Source organism: Macaca nemestrina, chromosome 10 (genome assembly GCF_043159975.1).
Source record: "Macaca nemestrina isolate mMacNem1 chromosome 10, mMacNem.hap1, whole genome shotgun sequence".
Classification (NCBI taxonomy): Eukaryota; Metazoa; Chordata; class Mammalia; order Primates; family Cercopithecidae; genus Macaca; species Macaca nemestrina.
Genome location: NC_092134.1, coordinates 84,623,882 through 84,651,261, shown reverse-complemented (window position 1 = coordinate 84,651,261; position 27,380 = coordinate 84,623,882). Strand labels below are relative to the sequence as shown.

General features: G+C 54.2%; 1 protein-coding gene across 4 annotated transcripts; it reads left to right on the top strand.

The window, feature by feature from the left end:
- The first annotated feature begins 12,322 nt into the window (after positions 1-12,322).
- LOC105492898 (calcium voltage-gated channel auxiliary subunit beta 3) lies at positions 12,323-27,153 on the top strand. 4 transcript variants are annotated; one of them, XM_011760263.2, is made up of 13 exons: positions 12,323-12,397; positions 21,535-21,657; positions 21,872-21,994; positions 22,456-22,571; positions 22,876-22,940; positions 23,157-23,176; positions 23,372-23,452; positions 23,644-23,702; positions 23,869-23,978; positions 24,593-24,744; positions 24,967-25,062; positions 25,182-25,331; positions 25,797-27,153. In XM_011760263.2, exons 1-13 carry the CDS (start codon positions 12,392-12,394, stop codon positions 26,109-26,111), a joined length of 1,416 nt encoding a protein of 471 aa, XP_011758565.1. In that variant the 5' UTR covers positions 12,323-12,391; the 3' UTR covers positions 26,112-27,153. The 4 variants fall into 4 exon arrangements, with proteins under 4 accessions (XP_011758565.1, XP_011758567.1, XP_011758566.1 ...); XM_011760265.3 differs by lacking the exon at positions 12,323-12,397 and adding an exon at positions 13,421-13,576; XM_011760264.3 differs by lacking the exon at positions 12,323-12,397 and adding an exon at positions 14,251-17,167.
- Positions 27,154-27,380: the final 227 nt, after the last annotated feature.

The window sequence follows — 27,380 nt, the reverse complement described above, 5'->3', positions numbered from 1 at the left end:
AAGCCATTTCCGCCCTCCTCTCCTCCTCTCTGGCTGTCACTCCTCCTGCTGTCTCCCTTCTCTGGGCTCTGTTCTCATCCAACCCCTGACACACACCTTTCTTCCTTCCCAGTGTGGTGTAATGAACAGATCAGTCTAGCTGTCAAGTCAAGGAGACCTGGATTCCAAAAATTGGAATGTGACAAGGACAAACTTCAAAACTTTTTTTTTTTTTTTTTTTAATGGAGTCTTGTTCTGTCACCCAGGCTGGAGTGCAGTGGCATAATCTCTGCTCATTGCAACCTCCGCCTCCCGGTTTCAAGCGATTCTCCTGCCTCAGTCTCCTAAGTAACTGGAATCACAGGCACCTGCCACCATGCCCGGCTAATTTTTGTATTTTTAGTAGAGATGGGGTTTCACCATGTTGGCCAGGCTGGTCTTGAACTCCTGACCTCAGGTGATCCACCCACCTCAGCCCCGCAAAGTGCTGAGATCACAGGCGCGAACCACTGTGCCCAGCCAGAAACATTCTTCCTTTCAACATTCATTAATGCTTACTAGGTGGCAGGCACAATTCTAGGCACTGGAGATACAGTGGTAAGTAAAGAAGACAAAGTTCCTGCCCTCATGCAACTTACAGTCTCATCCAGGGAGGCAGGTAATAAACAAGCAGACAAAGGAATGAGATTATAGAGCCTGAAAAGTGTGTTGCAGAATCTGGTTAACATACTGCATGATGGCCAGGCTTGGTGGCTCACGCCTATAATCCCAGCACTTTGGGAGGCCGAGGCGGGCGGATCATGAGGTCAGGAGATCGAGACCATCCTGGCTAACACGGTGAAAACCCGTCTCTACTAAAAATACAAAAAATTAGCCGGGCACGATGGCAGACGCCTGTAGTCCCAGCAACTCGGAAGGCTGAGGCAGGAGAATGGCGTGAACCCGGGAGGCGGAGCTTGCAGTGAGCTGAGATCGTGCCACTGCACTCCAGCCTGGGCGACAGAGTGAGACTCCATCTAAAAAAAAAAAAAAAAAAACCACCATACTGCATGACTCCAACTATAGGACTTTCTGAAAAACACAAACACTGGAAGCAGTAAAAACATCAATGGTTGCCAAGAGTTAGGCATAGGGAGGGATGAAGAGGAAGAGCACAGAGGATTTTTAGGGCAGTGTGAAACTATTCTGTGTGATACTATAATGGTGGATACATGTCATTTAGACATTTATCCAAACCCACAGAATGTACAACACCAAGAGTGAACCCTAGTATAACTGTAGCACTTGCGGTTCAGTGGTAGAACTCTCCCCTGCCTAGTGTAAACTGTGGACTTGTGACAATGATGTGTCAATGTAGATTCATTTTAACAAATTTACCACTCTGCTGTGGGATGTTAATAGGGGGTAGGCTATGCACGTGTTGGGGCAGGGAGTTTGTGGGAACTCTGGACTTTCTGCTCAATTTTGCTGTGAATTTAAAACTTCTAGGTCAGGCATGGTGGCTCATGCCTGTAATCCCAGCACTTTGGGAGGCCAAGGCAAGCAGATCACGAGGTCAGGAGTTCGAGACCAGCCTGACCAACATAGTAAAATCCCGTCTGTACTAAAAATACAAAAATTAGCCAGGTATGTTGGCGTGCGCCTGCAGTCCCAGCTACTCGGGAGGCTGAGGCAGGAAAATCGCTTGAACTGGGGGGGCGGAGGTTATGGTGAGCTGATATCATACCACTGCACTCCAGCCTGGGTGACAGAGCGAGACTTTGTTTCAAAAAAAAAAAAAGGAACAGGTGTGGTGGCTCATGCCTGTAATCTCAGCACTTTGGGAGGCCGAGGCAGGTGGATCACCTGAGGTCAGGAGTTTGAGACCAGCCTGACCAAAATGGTGAAACCCTGTCTGTACTAAAAATACAAAAAAATTAGCTGGGCATGATGGTGGGCACCTGTAATCCCAGCTACTTGGGAGGCTGAGGCAGGAGAATCCCTTGAACCTGGGAGGCGGATGTTGCAGTGAGCCGAGGTTGCACCATTGCACTCCAGCCTGGGCAACAAGAGCAAACTCCATCTCAAAAACAAAAACAAAACTTCTAGGCTGGTCAGGTGCGGTGGCACACGCCTTTAATCCCAGCATTTTGAGAGGCCAAGGCAGGTGGATCATCTGAGGTCAGGAGTTCAAGACCAGCCTGGCCAACAGGATGAAACTCTATCTCTACTAAAATTACAAAATTAGCTAGGTGTGGTGGCGGGTGCCTATAGTCCCAGCTACTCGGGAGACTGAGGCAGGAGAATCGCTTGAACCCAGGAGGCAGAGGTTGCAGTGAGCCAAGATTGCGCCACTGCACTCCAGCCTGGGCAACAAGAGCAAAACTGTGTCCCAAAAATAAATAAATAAATGAATAAATAAATTTAAATGTAAAAATAAATAAATAAATAAAACTTCTAGGCCAAGAGTGATGGCAGCCGGGCGCGGTGGCTCAAGCCTGTAATCCCAGCACTTTGGGAGGCCGAGGCGGGTGGATCACGAGGTCAGGAGATCGAGACTATCCTGGCTAACATGGTGAAACCCCGTCTCTACTAAAAATACAAAAAACTAGCCGGGCGTGGTGGCGGGCGCCTGTAGTTCCAGCTACTTGGGAGGCTGAGGCGGGAGAATGGCGTGAACCCGGGAGGCGGAGCTTGCAGTGAGCCGAGATCACGCCACTGCACTCCAGCCTGGGAGACACAGCGAGACTACGTCTCAAAAAAAAAAAAAAAAAAAAAAAAAAGAGTGATGGCTATCCCAGCATGTTGGTAGGCTGAGGCAGGATGACTTGAGCCCAGTGACATAGTGAAACCTCTTCTCTACAAAAAATACATATATAAATTAGCCAGATGTGATGGCGTGAGCCTCTAGTCCCAGCTACTCAGGAGGCTGTGGTGGGAGGACTGCATGAGCTCAGGTCAAGGCTGCTGTGAGGTGTGATTGCACTCCTGCACTCCATCCTGGGCAACAAAGTGAGACCCTGTCTCAAAAAAAAAAAAAAAAAGCTAAAAAAAAAGTTTATTTTTGCCAGGCGCAGTGGCTCATACCTTTAATCCCAGCACTTTGGGAGGCCAAGGCGGGCGGATCACGAGGTCAGGAGATCGAGACCATTTAGTAGAGATGGTGAAACCCCGTCTCTACTAAAAATACAAAAAAATTACCCGGGCGTGGTGTCGGGCGTCTGTAGTCCCAGCTACCCGGAAGGCTGAGGCAGGAGAATGGTGTGAACCTGGGAGGCCGAGCTTGCAGTGAGCTGAGATTGTGCCACTGACTCCAGCCTGGGCAACAGAGCGAGACTCCATCTCAAAAAAAAAAAAAATCTATTTTTAAAAAACTGTGTTGGCCGGGCGTGGTGGCTCAAGCCTGTAATCCCAGCACTTTGGGAGGCCGAGACGGGCGGATCACGAGGTCAGGAGATCGAGACCATCCTGGCTAACACGGTGAAACCCCGTCTCTACTAAAAAATACAAAAAACTAGCCGGGTGAGGTGGCGGGCGCCTGTAGTCCCAGCTACTCGGGAGGCTGAGGCAGGAGAATGGTCTAAACCCGGGAGGCGGAGCTTGCAGTGAGCTGAGATCCAGCCACTGCACCCCAGCCTGGGCGACAGAGCAAGACTCTGTCTCAAAAAAAAAAAAAAAAAAAAACTGTGTTGCAGGAAATTAATGTGTGATAAAGGGTAACTGAAGGGGCCTACTTGAGGGAGGGTGAAAAAGGAAGCTCTCTTCAAGGCTGTTTTCTCATTGATAAAATGGAGGTAACAGTATCTGCCTTCACAGAGTTGTTAAAGTTCAAATAACATATATATGAAAGGCCCTTTTAAATTGCTATGTATCTGGCCAGGTACAGTGGCTCATGCCTGTAATCCCAGCACTTTGGAAGGCCAAGGCAGGTGGATCACTTGAAGTCAGGAGTTTGAGACCAGCCTGGCCAACATGGCAAAACCCTGTCTCTACTAAAAATACAAAAATTAGCCAGGCATGGTGGTGCGTGCCTGTAATTCCAACTACTTGGGAGGCCGAGGCAGGAGAATCACTTGAACCCAGGAGGCTGCTGTGAGCCAAGATTGTGCCACTGCACTCCGGCCTAGACAACAGAGCAAGACTCCATCTCAAAAAAAATAATAAAAATAGGCCAGGCTCTGTGGCTAACCTGTGGAGAAACTTTGTCACTACTATAACTACAAAATTAGCTGAGCATGGTGGTGCATGCCTGTAATCCCAGCTACTCAGGAGGCTGAGGCAGGAGAATCGCTTGAACCCAGGAGACGGAGGTTGCAGTGAGCCAAGATCACGCCATTGCACTCCAGCCTGGGCAACAAGAGCAAAACTCCATCTCAAAAATAATAATAATACTAATAATATAAATAAATTGCTATGTATCTTCCCATGTGATAAAATATGGAATATTACCTATAATGTACTGGTAGGCAGCTCTGAAATAGCTTCCGATGATCTCTGACTGCTGATATTCAGGCCCTTGTGTAACTCCCACACTTTGGGCATGGGCTGGGTCTAGTGACTCACTTCTAAGAAATAAAATGCAGCAAAAGTGATCAGATGCCATTTGCAAAATTAGGTTACAAAAAGACTGTGACTTCTATGCTCTTTGTCTATCTTCCTTAAAAGTAGGCTGCCCACCAGGCATGGTGGCTCATGCCTGTAATCCCAGCAGTTTGGGAGGCCGAGGAGGGCAGATCACGAGGTCAAGAGTTCGAGATCAGCCTGACCAACATGGTGAAACCCTGTCTCTACTAAAAATAACAAAAATTAGCCAGGCATGGTGGTGCGCGCCTAATCCCAGCTACTCAGGAGGCTGAGGCAGGAGAATGGCTTGAACCTGGGAGATGGAGGTTGCAGTGAGCTGAGATGGCGCCATTGCACTCCAGCCTGGGCAACAAGAGTGAAACTCTGTCTCAAAAAAAAAAAAAGACATTTTGGGGCCAACCAGGGAGATTTAAATATAGACTAGGATTAGATGAAATGAAAATTGGCCAGGCACTATGGCTCACGAATGTAATCCCAGCATTTTGGGAGGCCGAGGCGGGAGGATTGCTTGAGCCCAGGGGTTTGAGACCAGCCCAGGTAACATGGTAAATCCCCATTTGTTATTTTATTAAATAACAGATTAAAAAAAAAACTAACCAGTTATTGTGGCATGTGCCTATAGTCCCTAGCTACTAAGGAGGCTTAGGTGGGAGGATCTGCCTGTACTATGCGCCTCCCACGCATAATAAAAAGGAATGAAATGCTAATCACTGTGGCATCTGGGTGTGGGGGACTTTCCGGGGAGGTCCCAGTGTGCTGAGCCCATGGAAGGTCAGGGTGGAGTACCCAGCCCACAGACTGTAATGGAAAAAAACCCAGGAGGTAGACTCTGAAGATCTGGGTCTGAATCCAGATCCAAGTGTTGACTAATTGTGGCCTTTGAGAAGTCATTTAATCTCAGAAGTGGAAGGGACCTAAGAAGTCCTTCCGTGGGTTAGTCACAGGGCAGGTTCCAAAACCTAGGCCACTGACCCTGTGCAGGTTCTTTCCACTACGTGCTGCTTCCCTGTTTATGATATTCTTACCTGCAAAACAACTAACTTTGGTACAGCAATTTACATCTCATGAAGCGCAAGTGTTCCTCTTGAATTCTCACAGAACCTCTTGTTAAGCCACCATTGTTCTTTTCCAGTTTTAAAAGTAAGATTGGGAGACCAAGGCGGGCGGATCACAAGGTCAGGAGTTTGAGATCAGCTTGACCAACATGGTGAAACCCCATCTCTACTTAAAATACAAAAAATTACCCAGGCGTGGATACAAAAAATTACCCAGACGTGGTGGCACATGCCTGTAATCCCAGCTACTCAGGAGGCTGAGGCAGAAGAATTGCTTGAACCCAGGAGGTGGAGGTTGCAGTGGCGAGCCAAGCTCGCACTCCAGCCTGGGCAACAGAGACTCCTTCTAAAATAATAATAATAATAATACATAATAATAAAAAAATAATAAAAGTAAGAAACAGGTTGTGGGGGCCGGGCAAGGTGGCTCACGCCTGTAATCCCAACTTTTTGGGAGGCTGAGGCAGGCAGATCACCTGACGTCAGGAGTTTGAGACAAGCCTGGCCAACATAGTGAAACCCCATCTCTACTAAATATATACAAAATGAGGCGGGTGTGGTGGCACGCACCTGTAGTCCTAGCTACTCGGGAAGCTGACCACGAGAATTGCTTGAACCCAAGAGGCAGAGACTGCGGTAAGCCGAAATCACGCCACTGCACTCCAGCCAGCCTGGCAGACAGAGTGAGACCTTGTCTGAAAGAAAAGAAAAGAAAAGAAAGAGGTTGTACAGGGGCCATACAGGGAAGGGTGGTTGGAGGGTGAGGGATAAAAGACTATACATTGGGTGCAGTGTACACTGCTCGGGTGACAGGTGCACGAAAGTCTCAGAAATCACTACTACAGAACTTATCCATGTAACCAAAAACCACCTGTTCCCCAAAAACTATTCAAATAAAATAAAAATAGCCTGGGCATGGTGGTTCACACCTGTAATCCCAGCACTTTGGGAGGCCGAGGCAGGCGGATCACGAGGTCAGGAGCTTGAGACCAGCCTGACCAACAAGTGAAACCCTGACTCTACTAAAAATACAAAAATTAGCTGTGCATGGTGGCAGGAGCCTGTGGTCCCAGCTACTAAGGAGGCTGAGGCAGGAGGATCTCTTGAACCCAGGAGGTGGAGGTTGTAGTGAGCTGACATGACACCACTGCACTCTGGCCTGGGAGACAGAGTGAGACTCCAACTCAAAAAAGAAAAAAAAAGAAAAAAAAGAAACTGAGGCTAGTCCAAAGGTAGTGAGCAGTCCGAATTGATTGTTCAGTCAGTTACAGATCAAACTCCTTGTTCTACCTTTGCCGCCTTCTCACTATTGCAATTAACTAGTCTTAAAAAATTCTTTTTGGCTGGGCGCGGTGGCTCAAGCCTGTAATCCCAGCACTTTGGGAGGCCGAGACGGGTGGATCACGAGGTCAGGAGATCGAGACCATCCTGGCTAACATGGTGAAATCCCGTCTCTACTAAAAAATACAAAAAACTAGCCGGGCGCGGTGGCGGGCGCCTGTAGTCCCAGCTACTCGGGAGGCTGAGGCAGGAGAATGGCATAAACCTGGGAGGCGGAGTTTGCAGTGAGCTGAGATCCGGCCACTGCACTCCAGCCTGGGCGACAGAGCGAGACTCCGTCTCCAAAAAAAAAAAACAAAATTCTTTTTAAGTAAAAAATAAAAGTAAGAAACTGAGTTTCTGAGATAATAAATGGCTTGCCCACAACCAGCAAATGACAGAATTAGGACTTGCCCTCTGGTCTTCAGGCTCTAAATCCTGCATTCTTTCCAAGGTGCCAGATGAGGCCTGTCTAGGACCGTGACACTAACTGCACTCCTCACACCACACATGCAAGACCTTATTTGCAGGGAAAGGACAGAGGCCTCTCTGCACAGAGCATCCCTGAATGACCCTTACCGGTGCTAACTTCAGTTCATTCAAGGAAAAACCCAGACTCCTTCTGGCTCTGTGTTACCCCAGAAGCATATGAGAGTCCAGACCTCCAACCCTGGGAAACCATTCCGGTCAAAAGTCTTCCAGTCTCAGGCCGGGCACGGTAGCTCACACCTGTAATCCCGGCACTTTGGGAGGCTAAGGTAGGCAGATCACGAGGTCAGGAAAGCGAGATCATCCTAGCTAACATGGTGAAAACCCATCTCTACTAAAAATACAAAAAATTAGCCAGGCATGGTGGCGGGTGCCTATAGTCCCAGCTACTCGAGAGGCTGAGGCAGGAGAATGGCGTGAACCCGGGCGGTGGAGCTTGCAGTGAGCTGAGATCGTGCCACTGCACTCCAGCCTGGGAGACAGGGCAAGACTCCGTCTCAAAAAAAAAAAAAAAAAAAAAAAAGTCTTCCCATCTCACTTCCCAACCTGGTTGCAACCAAGTGGTTGCCAGCTCCCTCTGTCCTATGACCACCCTCCTGATCCATGATGAGGGGCCACAAGTCTTTGCCAGCCCACCTCCCTGCACCCCAGGAGGCTTCTCTCCAAGGCCCACTTCCTCAACCTTATTCAGTCCCTGCCTCTCCCCAATACTCTCTTCCCAGGCCCCAGGACTCATACCCCCTTACAGCCGTGAGAAGCACAGTAAGAGGCAATGGTGGGCCCAAGGGGCAGCAGCTGTGAACAGCTAGCACTACGCTGTCTTCAATAATTCATTCCCAGGGAGGTTGCAGGCACCATGCCCTCACCCTGAGCTACAGATGGCTACCACAGCTCAGATCCTTAAACTGAGAAGGGTGGGAGTCAAGGGTGGGGCAGAGGCTAGTGGGAGCAAGTAGAAAGGTACTCAGCCTGCAGGCCAGACACTGGCACCTCTTTGTTAGAGAGGGACTGTGATCTAGGCTCAGAGCAGGGATCCCGTGAGATAAAGGAACACACAAACTGCCGTGAGCTAGAGGGGCAGAGAGGAAGAATCCAAACACATTGCCTCACTCCCACTCCCTCCAGCTGTACGTGCCAGGGTCAGCCTCTTCCCTCACGGCTCTGACCTTCTCAAGGCCACTCTCAGCCTCTTGTCAGCAGCCTCACCCTCCTAAAGGCCCAAGTCCTCTATGCTCCAGCTGGCATGTTTCAGTTGCCCCCACTTGAGGAACTCTTTCTCCAAAGAACTCCCACCACATGTGCCTGTAATCTGAGTCAAACATCGCAGAACCTCTTCCAAGGATCCTTACCCCCACCTCCATCTCTTTTCAGCCCAGCTTCCCTGACTAACCTCTGATGTTTACAAGGCTTATAAATGTGTGGGGGTGGAGGAAGGACTTGAACTGACCCCTTGGGCTGTGCTGTGATTCAGAGTCCTAAAGCTTTAGGAGTTTAGCAAGAGCAGTTCCTTGCTTCTAGTGAGGGAGAGAAGGTGGTAAATTCTAGGCCAGCCCCCCCATATTCCCCTGGCCATCCTAGAGATCCTGCCACCAATGCCCCTTCCTCCATGTGGGGCAGCCCTAGAGTTCCACTCATATTCCAGGCTCATTGCTCACTGCAATCCATTCTGTGAGACTGGAATCACCTGTCACGTGCATCAGCAGACCCAGAGGGGAAACTGGGATCTAAGACTAAAAGAAACACATTATCAAGCACCTACTATGTGCTAGGCTGAGCCGGATTCTGGGCAGCAGACATGAAGCCAATCACCTCAGCCTTCTCACCTTCCCCTCCTTCCCAGGTACCAGGAGGAGCCCTCAAAGGCACACAGAAGTCATACTGTCTGTCCCAGGGTGAGCAAGAGTTAGGTCCTGAACCCATAGCTGACTCCCCAGTTCCTCCAGAGGCCTGATTTGGGAAGGAGGGTGCAATCCTGCTGGGCACTGTCAGCAAGAAACCCTTCAGACATATTTATAGCAAATGCTGCATCAGGGTATGGAATCTGAAAGTGCCTCGAAGCATCAAATAACACCATGAGTCCAGAGGCAGAGTCCAGAAAAAGAAGGCACTGCAGCAGGAGGGATTGAGGTTTGATGTTAGAGGAACTTCCCCCAGATGTTACATCTGGAACTGGCAATGGGGATTCCCTGTGGAAGCTACTTCCACAGGATTTTCTCAGAAGAGAAGGGGTAGGTACCTTTTTCTGGTCTAGGTAGAAAAGATAAAAAGGGATGGACATGGTGATCGCTATCTTTGTAGTATACAGACTTTCAAATACCAAGGCCACTAAGCACAGTTGTGCAGATTATGCCTTGCTGAGGAGGCAAATGGAGACTGAAATCCAGTTCTAGATCAGTTACCTCCTGCTGCAGAGCTGTGTCTGTACAGACTAGCCAGAGTGGCTTGCAGGGGCTCTGCCAGATATCCCAAGTCCTGACAATCTGGGGGTCTGAGGACAAGGTCAGCAGGGAGAAGGGATGAAGGCTGCCTGGGAAGCCCTGGGGGCCTGTTTGCTAGAGCCCAGGGCCTATATGGGCCAAGCTAGAAGGCATAGCTCCCTGGAATGGATCCAGGGTAGAGGCCCCTCTCAGCAGGGTGCCCTGCCCAGACACTATGAGGTCTGAGCCAGAGATGGGGGCCCTGAGGGAGTTTGAGTGGGGAGGAAGAGGATATGTGTCTTGGGCAGGCCCTGGAGAAGGATAATACTGCCAGTCACGTCACAGAGAAGGGCCTGGGAGAGGGCAATTCTGGGGACCTGGAGGCTGGGCTGCTGGCTCCAGCTCTGAAGTTCCTACCTTCCCTGCGGAGCAAGATGGAGAAGGGGCCTGTGGCCAGCAGCTGGGGTGGAAATAAGAAAAGTAAGGGGTGTGGAACTGCCCCTGTGCACCTCAGATTTCCTGTGACAGGTTCATGGAGGAGTAATTTCTTTTTTTTTTTTTTTTTTTTTTTTGACAGAGACTCTGCCCCCAGAGTCTGGAGTGCAGTGGTACGGTCTAGGCCTACCTCCTGAGTTCAAGCAATTCTCTGCCTCAGCCTCCTAAGTAGCTGGGACCACAGGCGTGCACCACCATGCCTGGGGGCTAATTTTTATATTGTTTGTAGAGACAGGATTTCACCACGTAGGCCAGGCTGGTCTCGAACTCCTAGCCTCAAGTGATCTGCCCGCCTCCCAAAGTGCTGGGATTATAGGCATGAGCCTCGGGGCCAGCCTCAGGGAGAAGTAATTGATATTTCTATTTCAAAGTGGAAGGTGGGCCGGGGACCGTGGCTCACGCCTGTAATCCCAGCACTTTGGGAGGCTGAGGCTGGCGGATCACTTGAGGTCAAGAGTTGGAGACCAGGCCGGGCGCGGTGGCTCAAGCCTGTAATCCCAGCACTTTGGGAGGCCGAGACGGGTGGATCACGAGGTCAGGAGATCGAGACCATCCTGGCTAACATGGTGAAATCCCGTCTCTACTAAAAAATACAAAAAACTAGCCGGGCGAGGTGGCGGACGCCTGTAGTCCCAGCTACTCGGGAGGCTGAGGCAGGAGAATGGCGTGAACCCGGGAGGCGGAGCTTGCAGTGAGCTGAGATCCGGCCACTGCACTCCAGCCTGGGCGACAGAGCAAGACTCCGTCTCAAAAAAAAAAAAAAAAAAAAAGAGTTGGAGACCAGCCTGGCCAACATGGTGAAACCTCGTCTCTACCAAAAATACAATAATTAGCCAGGCATGGTGGCGCGCCTGTAGCCCCAGCTACTCGGGGGGAGAATCGCTTGAACCCGGGAGGCAGAGGTTGCTGTGGGCCAAGGATCGTCACTGCACTCCAGCCTAGGCGACAGAGTGAGACTCCATCTCAAAAATAAATAAATAAAAATAAAGTGGAAGGTGGAGAGATGCTTTCTAGGCTATAGGTTCAGGCAGAGAATGTGGAGGGAGGGAAGGAGAGAAGGAGCGGGAAGCCAGGGACAACTGCTTGCCTGGACCAACATCCCCTGTCCCCGCACCTCCCTTCTCCTATGGAAACTTAAGCTGCCGCAGGGCCCAGAGGAGCTAGTCCATTAGCTGTGGTCAGCAGGGGAGTGTAGGTGGGGAGGGCCCTCTCTCCCTCCAGGTCTTCTTGCCAAATGAAAGGCAAAGCGTTTGCTCACTCTACTAGAGTCAAAAAAACAAAACAAAACAAAACAAAACCATAAAAACCTCCACACACATTTTTAACACACACACATAACCTCTTTCTCTCCTCTGAATGGTCGAAGCTGAGCAACTTGGGGATGGGTGGGTGGTAGGGGCTCCGTGATCCACTAGACTAGACTACAGAGGGAATGGGGGAGGAGGTGCCTTCCCAAAGCACTTTCCAGGTTAAATCCAGCCTCGGGAGGAGCCGGGAGTGGAGAGAGAATTTACTCTCCCCCAACTTAGCTCCCTCAGAAATGGGGGCAAGTGGAGGGTCAGCTGAGCAGAGAGGAACAATCTCCCGAGATCCCAGGGATGGGAGCATTGAGGGGAGGGGTCCCGAGAACTCCCAGGGGAAGTGGGTTAAAAGAAGGGCCGGGAAGAAGGGTGGGACGCCCTCCACTGGAAAGGGGAGAGAGTTCTAGTTAATGCTGAGGGGAAGTTGGGGACCTGGGTTAGCGTGTGTCTGTCTCCATGAAGGGGGTCCGTCTCTCCCCGCCCCAGGTGCCGTCTTTGGTCTGGAAAAGGGTCCAGCATGGGGGCGTTGGGGATGTGAAGGGACCAATGAGCGGTCTGTCCGCTCAGAAGGGTCCAGAGAGAGAGCCAACTGGGACTACACCCCCGCTCCCCCTTCCCCCGCCAGAACTTGGGCTTGTCCTGTTTGACGCACCCGCAGAAAGGGGCGGGAGGGGTACTGACCCGAGGAGCGGTCCCGCGACTCTGTACTCCCTGCTGCCCAGTCCCGGCCAGGACGCTGCCCGGCTTAGTTGGGGAGCCCCGCGACACCAGGATGGAGGTAGGGACGGGCTAGGGTCCCGGAGGGGCACGGGTGTCTCGAAGGTGCCCTACGGGGTGGGGATAAGTAGAAGGCAGCCTGGGGTCTCCTACTGGGGGTCTCGAGATGGGACTGCAGTTCCTGTTGAAAGGAGGGGAAGAGGGGTTAGTCCTGGGCTTGGGCGGTGTCTGGATCCGGGGTGCGTCCCCCCTGCTCTGGCCCAAGCAGCGCCGCCTGCTGGCAGGGCCGGACCCCGCGGCCCCGGGACCCGACTCCAGGCGGTGCCGCCACCTGGAGGGCGCGTGCAGCCGCCGGGCCAGCGAGCCCAGGGCGCTGCAGCCGGTCGAGAGGGAGCCGTGTCGCTTCGCCTTGACCTTCCCCTTCGAGGAGCTGAGACCCGCGGCACCAGAACCCGGGAGTGAGACAGAGAGGAGAGGCAGCAGAGACTCCGCGGGCGCGGGGCGATCCCAGCTGGGCTGTCTCCACAGGGATGCCGATCCCGCTGGAGACACAGGGCCGAGCCAGAGAGGGGTAGATGGGCGCCTAGACGCTTGGGCAGGCGAGCCGAGCACCAGCACTCTTGCTTTTCGGTCCTTTTCCCCGCCGAGGTCGGGGTCACAGTCGCCGCCGGGGGATGCGCGCCCAGCGCGCAGAGCAGGGCCGGGAGGGAGCAGAAGCTTCCGCCAAGAGCTCAGGTGCTGGGGCAGCTCTGGAGCTGTTCCTGCCCTTCTGCTTGCGGCGGCGGAAGCTCCAGAGTCCCTACCCTTTCTCGGGAGGACTTTAGGGAAGAAGCAGAGGGGCAGGGGAAGCTGAGGAGCGAGGGTGCGACGTGGGGATGGAAGGACAGTGGGAGGCACACGGAAAAACAGAACGGGGACCTTAGGAGAGACGGAAGTGGCGAGAGAGGCTGGGCTGAAAGTCGGGGAGAGCCAGAGACTGACAGAGGCGGTGAGAAAGGAAGGGAGAGGGAGGGAGGGAGGAGGGAGGAAAAAGAGGGAGGGAACCAGGAGAGAGGGAAAGGAGCAGGCGGCGGAGCCGGGCGGGCGTGGGGCGAGGCCAGGCGTGCAGGCGGGAGCAGCGTGCAGAGCAGCGGCCGGGTTCTGCTCCCGCCTCGGAGCCCCTGGCCCGGGGGAGGAGGAGAGGCCGCTAGCCTGGTCTATGTCTTTTTCTGACTCCAGTGCAACCTTCCTGCTGAACGAGGTAACCGTGGTGGGGGGAGGGGGGAGGGGGGAGGGGGAGGGGGGTTCCCCACTGGATGGGAGGAGAGCTCCGCTCCAAGCTAGGAAGGGGGCACGCGTTTGGGTGAGACTGCACCGATAGGGAGGGAGGGAAACCGGACGAAGTGAAACCAGGGGTGGAAGAGGCACCGGGTTAGAGAGGAGGGAGCGGCCAGAGCTGGCAGCTTCCTAGTACTGGGATTGGATGGGAGGAGAGGACTGACCGGGAAGCCAGAAAAAAGGGGCTAGATGACAAGAAGGGCTCTGCCAAGCTCCCCTAGTGCCTGTCCCCGAGTTCCCTGGCAGCCTAGCAGCCAGAATGGTAGGGGCCTCTATCTAGTCCAGATCTTAAAAACTGCTGGAGAGGCCGGGCGCGGTGGCTCAAGCCTGTAATCCCAGCACTTTGGGAGGCCGAGGCGGGTGGATCACGAGGTCAGGAGATCGAGACTATCCTGGCTAACATGGTGAAACCCCGTCTCTACTAAAAATACAAAAAACTAGCCGGGCGTGGTGGCGGGCGCCTGTAGTCTCAGCTACTTGGGAGGCTGAGGCGGGAGAATGGCGTGAACCCGGGAGGCGGAGCTTGCAGTGAGCCGAGATCACGCCACCGCACTCCAGCCTGGGAGACACAGCGAGACTCCGTCTCAAACAAACAAACAAACAAAACAAACAAAAAAAAAAAACTGCTGGAGAGGAGTCTTTAAGTCTTCCCAGAAGGCCTAGCTTCTGCCTCAGTTTCCCCATTCAGTGCCCAGGGACAGGGATCTGCCCAGCTTCCTGGTGCACTTACAGGAGAAGCTAGAATATATTCTGAAACCTCCCAAGAACTCCAGCTCCCAAACCTGATTATTCAGGGTTTTCCTCTTATGTCTTGCTTCCATGACTTGGGTACCTGCCAGCTGCCAGTCTAACAACTCTCTCCTAGAAAGAATCAGCAGGAGGAGCCTCTCCCCTGATCCTTTATTGCCCTCAGCTCTCTCCCTTTATGCCCAGCCATGAAAAAGAAAAGAGGTTAGGGCTACATGGACACTGACAGGCACATGTCGTGTCACAGGACAAGAAGTCACCAAGTTGGCATTACAACTGGAGTAGGCAGGTGTGGGTGAGATGAGAAAGGAAAGGGGCATTGGGTAGCAACCCAGAGATATGAGGAGAAGGAGGGAAGTTCTGAAGCTCCTGCAGGACCCAGGGGAAGGGCCAGGTATGAGGAACTTGAACCCATCTCCTGGGGATGGTTGGCATGGCAACACATGCCTCAGGAGCAGACTTAGACAACCTTGTCGCAGATTACAAGGAGTGTGAGGAAGGAGTGCTGCCCATGGCAGATCCGCTGTTACCTACAGCCCCAGGACCTTCTGTGGGTGGGAGAGTCCCAAAAGGAGAGGCCAAGAGAGTGGATGCAGGGATGGGAAGAGAAGCAGCTGCCTCCACCACTGCTTTCTTCATTAGAACCATCTCCCAGGAGAAAAGCACCTTGAGGGTCTTACTCTCCGACACCTCTCTCGGCCCCTGAAAGACAGAAGGAATTGAAAAGGATGAAAGAGGGGGATACAAGGAATACTGAGTAACTGGGTGAGGGCACAAAAGTGGGCAGTGTCGGAACTTCCAATACGAATCCAGTATATGACCAAACCCCAATTGGTGCTGGACTCAGGAGAGGCAACAGTGAAAGCTGACTGCCTCCCCCAATAGCGACCTCCCTTCAGCCACAGGGGCTGTAACAAAGTTGTTTGTCAAACCCAGCATGAGGAAGGTGCTGGGCAGGGCTGCTCTGGGCCACCCACAGTAGACAGACTAAAGATGTCAGTCTGAAGATGAAGCCTCTTCTTTTTCTTGCTAAGATAACACCGATAAGTGACCCAGGTGGGAAGCCACTTGGTTTGGGTGGGCTTTCTCTCTCCCATGCACAGTGCCTTCTACCACAGATCTTATTAAGCTATGTCAGAGTTTTGGATGTCTGATTCTCCTCAAGCCTAGGAGGGATGAGCAGATTGCTGAACTCCCGGGTGTGAGAAATTGGGAAAGGAAAAGGACTGAGCTCAGGGCCAAGGGCATGGGCACCAGGAGGCCTCCAAGTGTACCCCTGTCTATGGACGTCCTCCTTGTGGGGCACAAAGGTAGGCAGTCAAAAATCAAAGAAGGAATTTTGCTCAGGAGATGAAAAAAGGAGAGAGCTCAAATGGGTGGATCTTTGGGGAAAGTTTCCTCAATATAAGGGCTGCGGCTCTCTTACCTCAAATCTCAGTGTTCCTGTGAAGGAGACTGAGTGGTGCAGAGTGGTACAAGCCCTTCTGCTGAGGGGAGAATCTGGCCTTACCCTAGTGACTCTGAGGAGACTGGCCCTTTCCTCTCCTAACCCCAGTGTAGCCAGGATCCCACCCACAACTATCCCCTACCACCACCCTCTGGTTTCTCTCCCCTCCCTTTAGGCTCACCTAAAACAGCCCCTTTCTGACCCAGTTCCCACGGATGCCTTGGCACTGTCTGGCACGATCCTTGGCAGGGAAGTGGGGAACGGAACCCCCATCCTGGCCGGACTAAGACGAAATCTATCTGTGCAACAGGTGTGGGGAGGCCTATCCAGCTCACGGAAAGTTCCCCCCTTCTCAAGGGCTAGGCAACACCGCCTTTGCCGCAGCGTTCCCGTACTGAGGGGGCCGGGCACCTGTTGGGGCAGGAGTTGCCGTCCTGGCATTAGCCTGGGGGCACTAAGCCCATTCCTCCCCGGGACTACTGCGGGGTCTGCTTCGGAGCCTCCGGGACGCACGGGCCCAGACCCGCACTGCTGTCGCCTGGGACCCCTCCCCCGTCTGCCGCTTGTTCCCGCGCCTCTTCTGTCTCCCAGGGTCTCCCCATTTTCCTGTCCTCTCCGTCCTCCCTCTGCCTCTCTCTCTCCGGCTTCCTCGACACCTGCGCCCTCTCCAGTCTCCGCCCGGGTGGCGTCTTCCTCGCGGTCTCAGCGCCCCCTCCCTCCCCCGCCGCAGCCCTTTGTTTCCCGGCGGAGTAGTTCCTGGGTTGCCGAGCGTCTCTGTCTCCGCATCTCTCCTCGCCCCGCCTCCTCCCTGCCTGGATCCGCCCCGCCCGCAGCCTCTCCTCCCCTTCCTCCCAGCCGCCAAGGCCCCGTAGGTGGTCGGGGACCCACCTTCCACCCAGCACGGGTCCGTTCCCCTCTCCGGGCCTGGCCCGGGCTCCCCGGTGGCCGCCGCCCCCTCGCCGCCCCCGCCTTCTCCCAGGGAGGGGGTCAGGTGGGCGGGCACTATTGTTGTAGGAGCGGGCGCCAGATTCCTCAGCCGCGCTCGGGGTGGGACCGGCTGGGTTTGGGGGGGTGGGGTGGGGGGAGCGGTGATTTGAGCTCCGAGCAGCTGGTCTTCGCGGCTCGCTCCCTCCTTCGCGCTCTCTCGCTCCCCGCCGCCGCCCGCAGGGCTGCGGGGCTCCGTGGCATCTCCCGGGCGCGGCCCGCAGTCCTCGCCCCTGCCTCCGGGCCGCTCCCGCCCCCGGCGCCGCTCGCTTCCCCCACCCGGACTCCCCCATGTATGACGACTCCTACGTGCCCGGGTTTGAGGACTCGGAGGCGGTGAGTGCCCACGGTGAGGGTGGGGGCGGGGAAGTTGGGGTGACACCTCCTCTCCCTTCAACCCTTCCCCCAGTTCAGGACTTTGAAAAACGCCTCAGTGTCAGGGCAGTGTGTGTAGGGGGGCGCTCTAAAAACGTGGGGAGATGGATTTTCATGCCAAGCGCTCCCCAGCGACCCAGACTCAGACCCTGGGGCATCGGGTGTGTGCAGAGAGGGGGCAGTATAGGGGAAGGGCTCAAGCAGGTGGCTCCACGGCCCAGGAAAGAGGGGTGGGAGGAGGCAGGGCTGGAGGCCGAGGGCACAGAGGCTCTGGAGAGGGAACACGCCATGTCTGGAGTTCCAAATTCTGGATTTCTGGGGTCTGAACACAACAGCTAGGAGACCCGCCGAGGTAGTTGGGGAGGCAGACATTCCGGACCTCTTGTGCCTCAAGCAAACAACACATTAGGGAGCTGAGAGGACACCAGGGAGCCAGGGACCAGCCTCTTTAGACAGAGGGATCCTAAAACTTGAGGAGCTCCATTATTCCCTTCTACCCCCTCCATCTCTGCGCACTGCCTCATCTCCTCACCCTTTCTTTAGCCCAGTTTCTCTCTCAGGCTGAAACCTGGGCACCCAGCACATGGGTAGGCCAGGTGACTGAGCCCCATCCATTCCACAGCCCCCTGCTGAGGCTTCCTCTGAGCAGCGGGCATCCTGAGCTCTTGCCCAGCATGGAGGGCCTGGAGGTGAGGCCAGAGGAGCTGAGGGCCTGGGGATGGAGAGGATGCGCTTTGCTCAGAGAAACAGGCAACCAATAAATATTTAATTCTCCTCTTTGCTTTTATCTCCTGACCCACTGAGACAAATCAGCTCATTAAGCAGTGATTCCCGGAGCTCAGACAGCAGGGAGAGTGCCTGGAAAGATGGGGCAAGAATGCGGAGCAGCTTCTCAGACCCTTGGAGCTGCCAACTTTCCCTCAAATATCCTGTAAGAAGGCCTCCTTAGGAGTGGACCAATAGATGGCTTGGAAGGGGTCCCAATAGGATGGAGCACCCCTGGGTCGGAAAGAGGAGTATGTTCCAGTCTTCTCCCATCACTTGCTGCCAGGCCCAGGATAGATGAGTGCTGATGCTCAGAATAGGCAACTGTCCTTTTCTGGGACTGGGCTCCTTCTGGGCCCAATTTTCCATGGGGCCTCTGGGGTAATTACATTGCTGCTAGAGCAGATCATTTTCAAGGCTCTGGTGGACACCTCTTTCTGACAGTTGAAGGGACAGCTGGTATAGCCCAGGGTGCCAAGGTGAGCTTGAGAACAAACCTCTCTGTGGGGCTGGAGGGCCCTAGGAGGTTCTTCCCATCCCTGGTGAGAAGGCAAGGGCTATTGCAAGGAACAGACTGACATGTGGATGGTGTTGGAGGACAGCCTGCTGACCCATTGCTCCCTCCCATCGCTCTCTGGCTCCTGATCACCCTCCCCCACTTCCCTTTCTCTTGCCTGGCTCCTTGCTCTCCCTGAGGCCCCCTCTGAAGCAGTAGGAGGGAGATCAGGCTCTAAATAAATCCAACGGCTCATCTCCCTCCTCTCCTTCCCCCGTGCCAGGCAAGAGAGGAGCTGCAGCCTGCCCACACACTCACTAGGCAAGGGGGGCACCACCAGGGCACTGTGCCAACTCCTGGCAGCTCCAAAGTACTGACACTCTGGCTCTTTTGGTGTAGCAGGGTACAGGAAAGGTAAGACCCTAGATCATGCCTGGCAGGGCAGCCCTGGCCTCCCGAAGTAATACCGGAGCACGAGAGATAAGTTAGCCTGGAGGACTTGGAAGTAATGGAGAGGGGCTTCCATTCTGAGCACAACTCATTAATTATTTAGGGAGAGATCCTGTGATTCCCATCCCAGGGTGAGAGGTCAGGTAACCCCAGATGCCCCAGGCGTTATTACTACTAAATTAGGCCGCAAGGTGGCTCAGGCCTGTAATCCCAGCGCTTTGGGTGGCCAAGCCGGGCGGATCACTTGAGGTCAGGAGTTGGAAACCAGCCTGGCCAATATGGTGAAAGCCCGTGTCTCCTAAAAATACAGAAATTAGCCTAGCATGGTGGCGCATGCCTGTAGTCCCAACCACTCAGGAGGCTGGGGCAGGAGAAATGCTTGAACCCTGGAGGCAGAGGTTGCAGTGAGCCAACATCACGCCATTACACTCCAGCCTGGGCATCACAGTAAGACTCCGTCTCAAAAAAAAAAATTACTAAATTAAACCAGGCACAGAGACTCATGCCTATAATCTCAGTGCTTTGCGAGGCTAAGGTAGGAAGATGGCTTAAGCCCAGGAGTTTGAGACCAGCCTAGGCAAAATAGCAAGATCCTGTCTCTACAAAAAACTAGTAGGCATGGTAGTGCATGCCTGTAGTCCTAGCTACTCAGGAGTCAGGAGGATCGCTTGAGCCCAGGAGTTCAAGGCTGCAGTGAGCCACGATTGTGCCACTGCACTCCAGCCTGGGCGACAGAGCAAGACCTGTCTCTAAGTAAATAAATAAAATAATAAAAATAAAGATTACTAAATTGGGCTGAGAGTCTGGAGCGCAGGCAGAAAAGGTCAGACTCCTCTTTTAGCATGGTGCTGAGCTTCTGGGAGGTACCCGATGTATCTGTACCAAAGTGAGTGGTCATCTGCCTTGCCTTCTGCCTCCCAGCCTATTGGCCCGTCTGGTCGCTTCAGATACTAACATCCCACAGAGGTTTCTCTTGTGTCTTAAGACCCCTAGGAAGGAGGTCCCTCACCCTGTGCCAAGATTATTTCTGGGGTTCAACCCCCACTTTTCCTGCTGCCATCCAGCCTCATTTTGTTCTCAGGAGAGATGAGGAACAGCGGGCAGACTCTACTCTTCTGTAAAACGAAAGAACCTTCCCCCTTGTGCTATCTTCAGGCCTTTGGTGTACTATAGACACTGTCTTTAGCCTAAGACTCGAGAGCCTGGGCTGACCCCCAGCTGAACAGCCCTCTTGCTCAAGGCAGGGTGGGGGTAGAGGGCACAGTGGACAGCAGGTGTGTGATTTTGCCTTCTCCTCTGAGAGTCTGGCCTCTGCTGCCTTCTGTAGGTGGTCGTGCCCAGTGAGCTTGAGAGAATATTCCTCCACCCAAGGACATTCTAAAGCCCCTTCCCCTATACACACACACACTCCTGCATGAACCCCTTATTTAGGCTTATCCCTTCTCTCTGCCACTGGCATCTCAGAATCGTGGGAAGTATCACTTGAGGCTTCTCCCCACAGAGAGGGAATACTGAGGCAGGAAATGAAAGACTCTTTCCGTAGGCAGAGGAGGAAACCCAGACATCCTAACCTCTGGGCTCTTGTCTCGAAGTCCAGCATCCCTTACTCATTTGTGCCTCTCTCTCATGGCCTTGAAGCTGAGCTCTGTGACCCTCAAATGCACCCTCATTGCCTATGACCTTTCCTATGGGCAGGACTCAGAGACTCTCCTTGCTCATGTTACCCACTCCCCACATCCCCAGGGTCCTGCTCCATAGCTGAGTTGCCTGGCACTAGCATAGCCTTCTTCTAGGGCCAGTGTCCCCTGGGCCTGGGAAAGGACTGGGGAGATGTAGGCCAAGTGGTAGGCATGGCCCAGCCTCACCTGCGTCCAGGGAGACAGCTTTGTGTTCTTCTTGGTCTGTGTCTTGTTTGCTGCCTATATCTGGCCAGTTGCCCCAGCAGGTGTGGGAGGAAGAAAAGTAGGGGGTGGGGAGAGCAAAGGGGAGGTAACTTCTAGGAGTTGGCAGCTTTGTGTCCTCCTCTTCACCCTGGAAGGGTAAGGGCTCACCATTTGAGAGCCTTCAGAGCCTTGTTGGAGTAGGGAAAGTAGGATCTTAGGGGGCAGATGGCTGGATCCCCACATTCAGGACTGGTGCTGTGCCAACCAGCGTCTCTTGACTGTTACTGCTGGCTGGACTCCTGCCAGGCATCTTAAAGGGATGATGTCCAGGCTGCTTTGCAGGCTGCTGTGAACAAGAGGGCTGGGTCTCCTGGATCCAGAATCATCTCTAATACATCATCTTCAGCACTCCTCCCTTCCCTCAGCTCAGAGGACATGTTAGAGGGGAGAAAAGGGAGGAAAGAGAGAAGTGAAGGCTCTATTCAAAGCTGTAGTATTAATAGGCTTGGGGGAGGAGGGGCCCAGATTTTTGCACCTATAGATGGGGCCAGGTTTCCTGTAGCCTCAGAGGCACCGGGGCCCTTCTCAGGGGATAGGAGGGGCCATAGGGACCCAGCCACCCCCTTGGAGATGGAGAAACGGGGCAATAGAGGCAACACTGTAAGGTGAGGAGGGTGCCTCCATAGCGTCCTTCACGCCGGAGCCTGGGAGTCACAGCCTGTTTCCCAACCCAGGGTTCAGCTGACTCCTACACCAGCCGCCCATCTCTGGACTCAGACGTCTCCTTGGAGGAGGACCGGGAAAGTGCCCGGCGTGAAGTAGAGAGCCAGGCTCAGCAGCAGCTCGAAAGGGCCAAGGTATACTTTCTGGGCATGGGGCAAGACAGGAGGCCAAACTAGGTGGAAACCTGCACTTGGTCCTAAGTCCCAAGGTTTCCTTGGGCAGGATGTCCTTGAGTGTGAGAGGGTGCGTGTGAGGGGCAGAGGCCACGGCCTTCTGCTGTTGGGACACTGAAGCTGGAAGGGGTGCTCCGAGGCTTCTCTCACTTGCACTAATGGCCAAATTCTCCAGCACAAACCTGTGGCATTTGCGGTGAGGACCAATGTCAGCTACTGTGGCGTACTGGATGAGGAGTGCCCCGTCCAGGGCTCTGGAGTCAACTTTGAGGCCAAAGATTTTCTGCACATTAAAGAGGTGACCAACCCCTGTGCTCTAACACTTCTAAGCCTCTGACACTTCATTTTCTTGCTCTTGCCCCAGATCCCAATGCTTCTTACTTCAGTCCTCAGTCTAATTCCCCAAGCTAATCAGCTCTTCTCCTTAACACACACCTGTCCACCCCTCATATCTAAGACCTCATCCCCAGGGTCTCCATCCTTCTGAGACCTGGCTTGGGCCTCAGTCTCCATGTCCATCAAGTGAGCAGTTAGATTAGCTGCCTCCGAGGTCCCCTATGACAGCTGCAGTGCCTCACTCAGAAATCCTGGGTGGCCCGAACTTGGCTGCCCTTTCCCCTGGCCCCTTCTGCCCACCGCCCCTTGCATTGCATTCCTTAGACCAGCTCAGTGACTGCCTCGCTGGCTTCTTCACATTGAAGAACCAGGACTTGGGCAGGGCGCTCCTCTCACCACCCTTCCTGCTCCACCCACCCCCAGAAGTACAGCAATGACTGGTGGATCGGGCGGCTAGTGAAAGAGGGCGGGGACATCGCTTTCATCCCCAGCCCCCAGCGCCTGGAGAGCATCCGGCTCAAACAGGAGCAGAAGGCCAGGTGAGAGTTGGGCTGTGACTCAGTAAACACACAACAAACACTTGAACTGTACCCACAGGACACATCGTCATGCATGCCACACACATGCATATCCCCCTGAAATACACATGCACATATGCCCGGCTCTACACACTCACACTAAACAAATCTACAGACACACACACGAATGCACACACATTGCGTGTACACCTTTCTCACTAGATAAAGCACATGGAAATGTGTACAATTATTAAATAATGCATAGAACATATGTACACAAAGACACATTCTTCTCTGCCTCTCTCTCGCCTCCCTTTCTTCTCAGGAGATCCGGGAACCCTTCCAGCCTGAGTGACATTGGCAACCGACGCTCCCCTCCACCATCTCTAGGTAGCCTCCCCTCAACCCACCCATTTTGGGTAGGTGGGTAGCTAAGACACAGGGAAAGGGGGGATTCTGCCCAAGTGAACTGTGTGGGAAGGGGTTTTGTGGAGGGATCAGAAGGGGTGGGGAGAAGCCAGGATCTCCCTGGGGATGGGGATACCGTGCCCCCAGGGACCTTTCCCCCTTCACCAACTTTAATCTTGTATTTCCTTTTCCGAAAAGCCAAGCAGAAGCAAAAGCAGGTAAGTCAAGGAAGGGACCTGGGCTGGGGGGGATCATGGCTTATGGCTCTGGGGACAGTGTTCTAGGCAGTCATTGTTGGAGGGCAGAACAGAGAAGGGAGGGAGCCCAGAACCTCTGGATCTGCCTTGACACCAACCAGGCATGAGACAGGCACTAGGGCCATGGTTTCTACTGACCTCATGTCCATTCTGCAGGCAGAACATGTTCCCCCATATGACGTGGTGCCCTCCATGCGGCCTGTGGTGTTGGTCGGACCCTCTCTGAAAGGTTATGAGGTGAGGGAAGGTCCTTGACCCCAAAGAGTCACCTCTACCAAGCCTGCCACAGGAAGTCCCTAGGGAAAGTGGAAGGGGTCTATCTCCTCCCTCCAGGGTCTGTATGTGGAGGACGTCGACTCTGGGGCCATGCATGGGGAGGCTGCCTCTCTCCAAAAGGGCCCTTCATCAGTGCCATGCCCTCCCACCAGGTCACAGACATGATGCAGAAGGCTCTCTTTGACTTCCTCAAACACAGATTTGATGGCAGGTAAGCTGCCCTGGCCTGAGGTGGCCTGAGAACCAAGGAGAAGCTCATGGCCTACTTCCAGATGCTGTAGCAAGTCTTCTCTAAGGGAAGAGTTAGTGGGAGCTGGGTAAGGAGAGGCTGAGGCACAGATTTAGAAGCTAGTTGGGATTCTCCACTCCCACCCCAGGATCTCCATCACTCGAGTCACAGCCGACCTCTCCCTGGCAAAGCGATCTGTGCTCAACAATCCTGGCAAGAGGACCATCATTGAGCGCTCCTCTGCCCGCTCTAGCATCGGTGAGAAGTCCCCGCTACCTGCTTCTGTGCCCACTCAAGCACCAGTGAGAACCTTCTTCCTCCCTTTTCTTTCTTTCTTTCTTTTTTTTTTTTTTTTTTTTTTGAGATGGAGTCTCACTCTGTCGCTCAGGCTGGAGTGCAGTGGTGAGATCTCGGCTCACTGCAACCTCCACCTTCTGGGTTCAAGCAATCTTCCCACCTCAGCCTCCTGAGTAGCTGGGACTACAGGTGCCCACCACCATGCCTGGCTAATTTTTGCATTTTTAGTAGACACAGGGTTTGGCCAGGCTGATCTCAAACTCCTGACCTCAAGTAATTGGCCCACCTTGGCCTCCCAAAATGCTGAGATTGCAGGCATGAGCCACCATGCCTGGCCCCTCCTCCTTTTCTCTTCCTTGCCTCCTTGTCTTTCTGCCCAACTCCTCTACCTGCCCCCAGGATTGGCAAGAACACACCCCTCCTCCTCAATTCCCATTCCTCTGCCTGCCCAGGCTTCGATGAATGCCCTTTCTCTCCAATTCCTTCCTGTCCACCATTTGGGAGCCCTCAAAGTCTGCTGGAGTGAGCAGTGGGGCAGAGCTCCTGGTGACCACTGCTGCTGCCTCCCTCCATAGCGGAAGTGCAGAGTGAGATCGAGCGCATATTTGAGCTGGCCAAATCCCTGCAGCTAGTAGTGTTGGACGCTGACACCATCAACCACCCAGCACAGCTGGCCAAGACCTCGCTGGCCCCCATCATCGTTTTTGTCAAAGTGTCCTCACCAAAGGTAAGTCAGCTGGGGTCATGGAGGAGGCCCACAGGGCTACCCTACTAGAATGTGGCACGACTCTACTTGGTCCCTGCTTGGCACCTGAGTTCCCTTTTCCTGCTGCCCTTAACACGACTCTGAGTCATCCTCACCTGCTACTGATGCCACAAGTGGAGGAAATGCCTAGCTCTACCCAGAGTCCTGAGAGACTCTAGGCCTAGCTCTGCCCTCCCCGCTTAGGTACTCCAGCGTCTCATTCGCTCCCGGGGGAAGTCACAGATGAAGCACCTGACCGTACAGATGATGGCATACGATAAGCTGGTTCAGTGTCCACCGGTGAGTGCCTGGGTCAGCTGCTTCTGTGCCCACTCCCCCAGGGCCGCGGCAGTGACAGAGATGGGTTGGGGGCTGCTGCTGAGGGGAAACCAATGTTGCACCTTCCTCCCCCTCCTCAGGAGTCATTTGATGTGATTCTGGATGAGAACCAGCTGGAGGATGCCTGTGAGCACCTGGCCGAGTACCTGGAGGTTTACTGGCGGGCTACGCACCACCCAGCCCCTGGCCCTGGACTTCTGGGTCCTCCCAGTGTCATCCCCGGACTTCAGGTAACCATTTCCAGTGGGCAGAGATGCTCAAGCTAAGCCAGCCAAAGCACTGCCTGCCCCTCCCTGCTCAGAGGACTGTCCTTGGCCTCCAGTTCAGCATGCCAAAGGATTGTAGAACTCTCAGCTCTGCTGTGCAGAGCTAGTGCAGACGGGCAAAGGAGCTTCCTGAGGAGAGAGGGAATCAATCAATGAGATGGATACATCAGAGATTAGTTTCCTAGGGGTCAAAAGAAACACAATCTCCGAATCTTCTCCCAGGCTGCCTTGAAGGCCGAGCCTGAATTTTGTGGGAGTCGAAGCTTCAGTTTTCTCTCTTGGAAGAGGAAAAATGCTCCAGCATACTTCTTCCTTGCACTGATTCCTGTACCGGGGAATTGAGAGTTGAGGGGGGAAGAATCTCGCACCTCACCGGAGGACAAGGTGAGGTCTGTACTGCCTCACTCAGAGCTGTTGTGTGGCCCCCAGAACCAGCAGCTGCTCGGGGAGCGTGGCGAGGAGCACTCCCCCCTCGAGCGGGACAGCTTGATGCCCTCCGATGAGGCCAGCGAGAGCTCCCGCCAAGCCTGGACAGGATCTTCACAGCGTAGCTCCCGCCACCTGGAGGAGGACTATGCGGATGCCTACCAGGACCTGTACCAGCCTCACCGCCAACACACCTCGGGGCTGCCTAGTGCTAACGGGCATGACCCCCAAGACCGGCTTCTAGCCCAGGACTCGGAGCACAACCACAATGACCGGAACTGGCAGCGCAACCGGCCTTGGCCCAAGGATAGCTACTGACAGCCTCCTGCTGCCCTACCCTGGCAGGCACAGGCACAGCTGGCTGGGGGGCCCACTCCAGGCAGGGTGGCGTTAGACTGGCATTAGGCTGGCATTAGGCTCAGCCCCCAAAACCCCCTGCTCAGCCCCAGCTTCAGGGCTGCCTGTGGTCCCAAGGTTCTGGGAGAAACAGGGGGCCCCCTCACCTCCTGGGCAGTGACCCCTACTAGGCTCCCATTCCAGGTACTAGCTGTGTGTTCTGTACCCCTGGCACCTTCCTCTTCTCCCACACAGGAAGCTGCCCACTGGGCAGTGCCCTCAAGCCAGGATCCCCTTAGCAGGGGCCTTCCCACCAGACTCAGGGAAGGGATGCCCCATCAAAGTGACAAAAAGGTGGGGTGTGGGCACCATGGCATGAGGAAGAAACAAGGTCCCTGAGCAGGTGCAAGTCCTGACATTCAAGGGACTGCTTTGGCATCCGAGGGCCTCCAGTCACCTCACTGCCACATATTAGAAATGAGACAATCAAAGCCCCCCCGGGGTGGCACACCTATCCGTCTGCTGGGGTGGGGCATCCACATCCAAGACTGGAGCAGCAGGCTGGCCACACTCGGGCCAGAGAGAGCTCACAGCCGAAGCTCTTGGAGGGAAGGGCTCTCCTCGCTCTGCCAGGAAGCTTCTTAACATGTGACGGGACCAGGGGCCAGGAGCATGGTGAAGCCAAGTGGCAGACGGGAGCTAACCTGGATGGGGGTTTGGGGAAGGAGGGTGTGTGTAGCAGAGAACTTATGGGGGCCTCCTTGCCTTTCTCATTCTTTTGCCCTGCATCCTGTCATTTCTGTTCTTGTCCCTCATACATCCTGGGAGAACCGGGCTCCAGACTTTGTTCCCTGACTCATAGCTGCCGCTTGTTAGGTTAGGGTTAGATGGGGAGAGACAGGGCACAGAGGACCTGTCTCCCTGGCTACTCTCACCTTATGGCTCTAGTGTGTGACCTACAGAGCATGCTCCACAAGCCCCTGCCTCACCTCACTGTCATCACTAATAAACATCATACACAGTCCCTCAGGCTTCTGTTCTGTTTGTGATGCGGCCCAAGTCTGATGGAGGGAAAGATGTGTTCGGGCCGCCCTTCTCTCAGAGAATCTGTCCGGCGGGAAGGGGACAAAGGCAGAGCTGGGGAGGCACTCCACTCCCAGGCATCCCCACTCCTCATGCCCAGGTGTCAAGAGGGAGACATCCAGCAGCATGAAAGGAGCTTGTCCTGGGATGTGGGGAAGAAGACACTTG

What these genes read in the sequence shown, in the direction of transcription:
- LOC105492898 (XM_024796349.2), top strand. Translation starts at nt 18,084, where the DNA reads ATGCGGAGCAGCTTCTCAGACCCTTGGAGCTGCCAACTTTCCCTCAAA. An exon ending in AGCAGCTCGAAAGGGCCAAG is followed by an intron (nt 21,658 to 21,871) that starts GTATACTTTCTG and finishes CAAATTCTCCAG; the next exon opens with CACAAACCTGTGGCATTTGC. An exon ending in AAACACAGATTTGATGGCAG is followed by an intron (nt 23,703 to 23,868) that starts GTAAGCTGCCCT and finishes CTCCCACCCCAG; the next exon opens with GATCTCCATCACTCGAGTCA.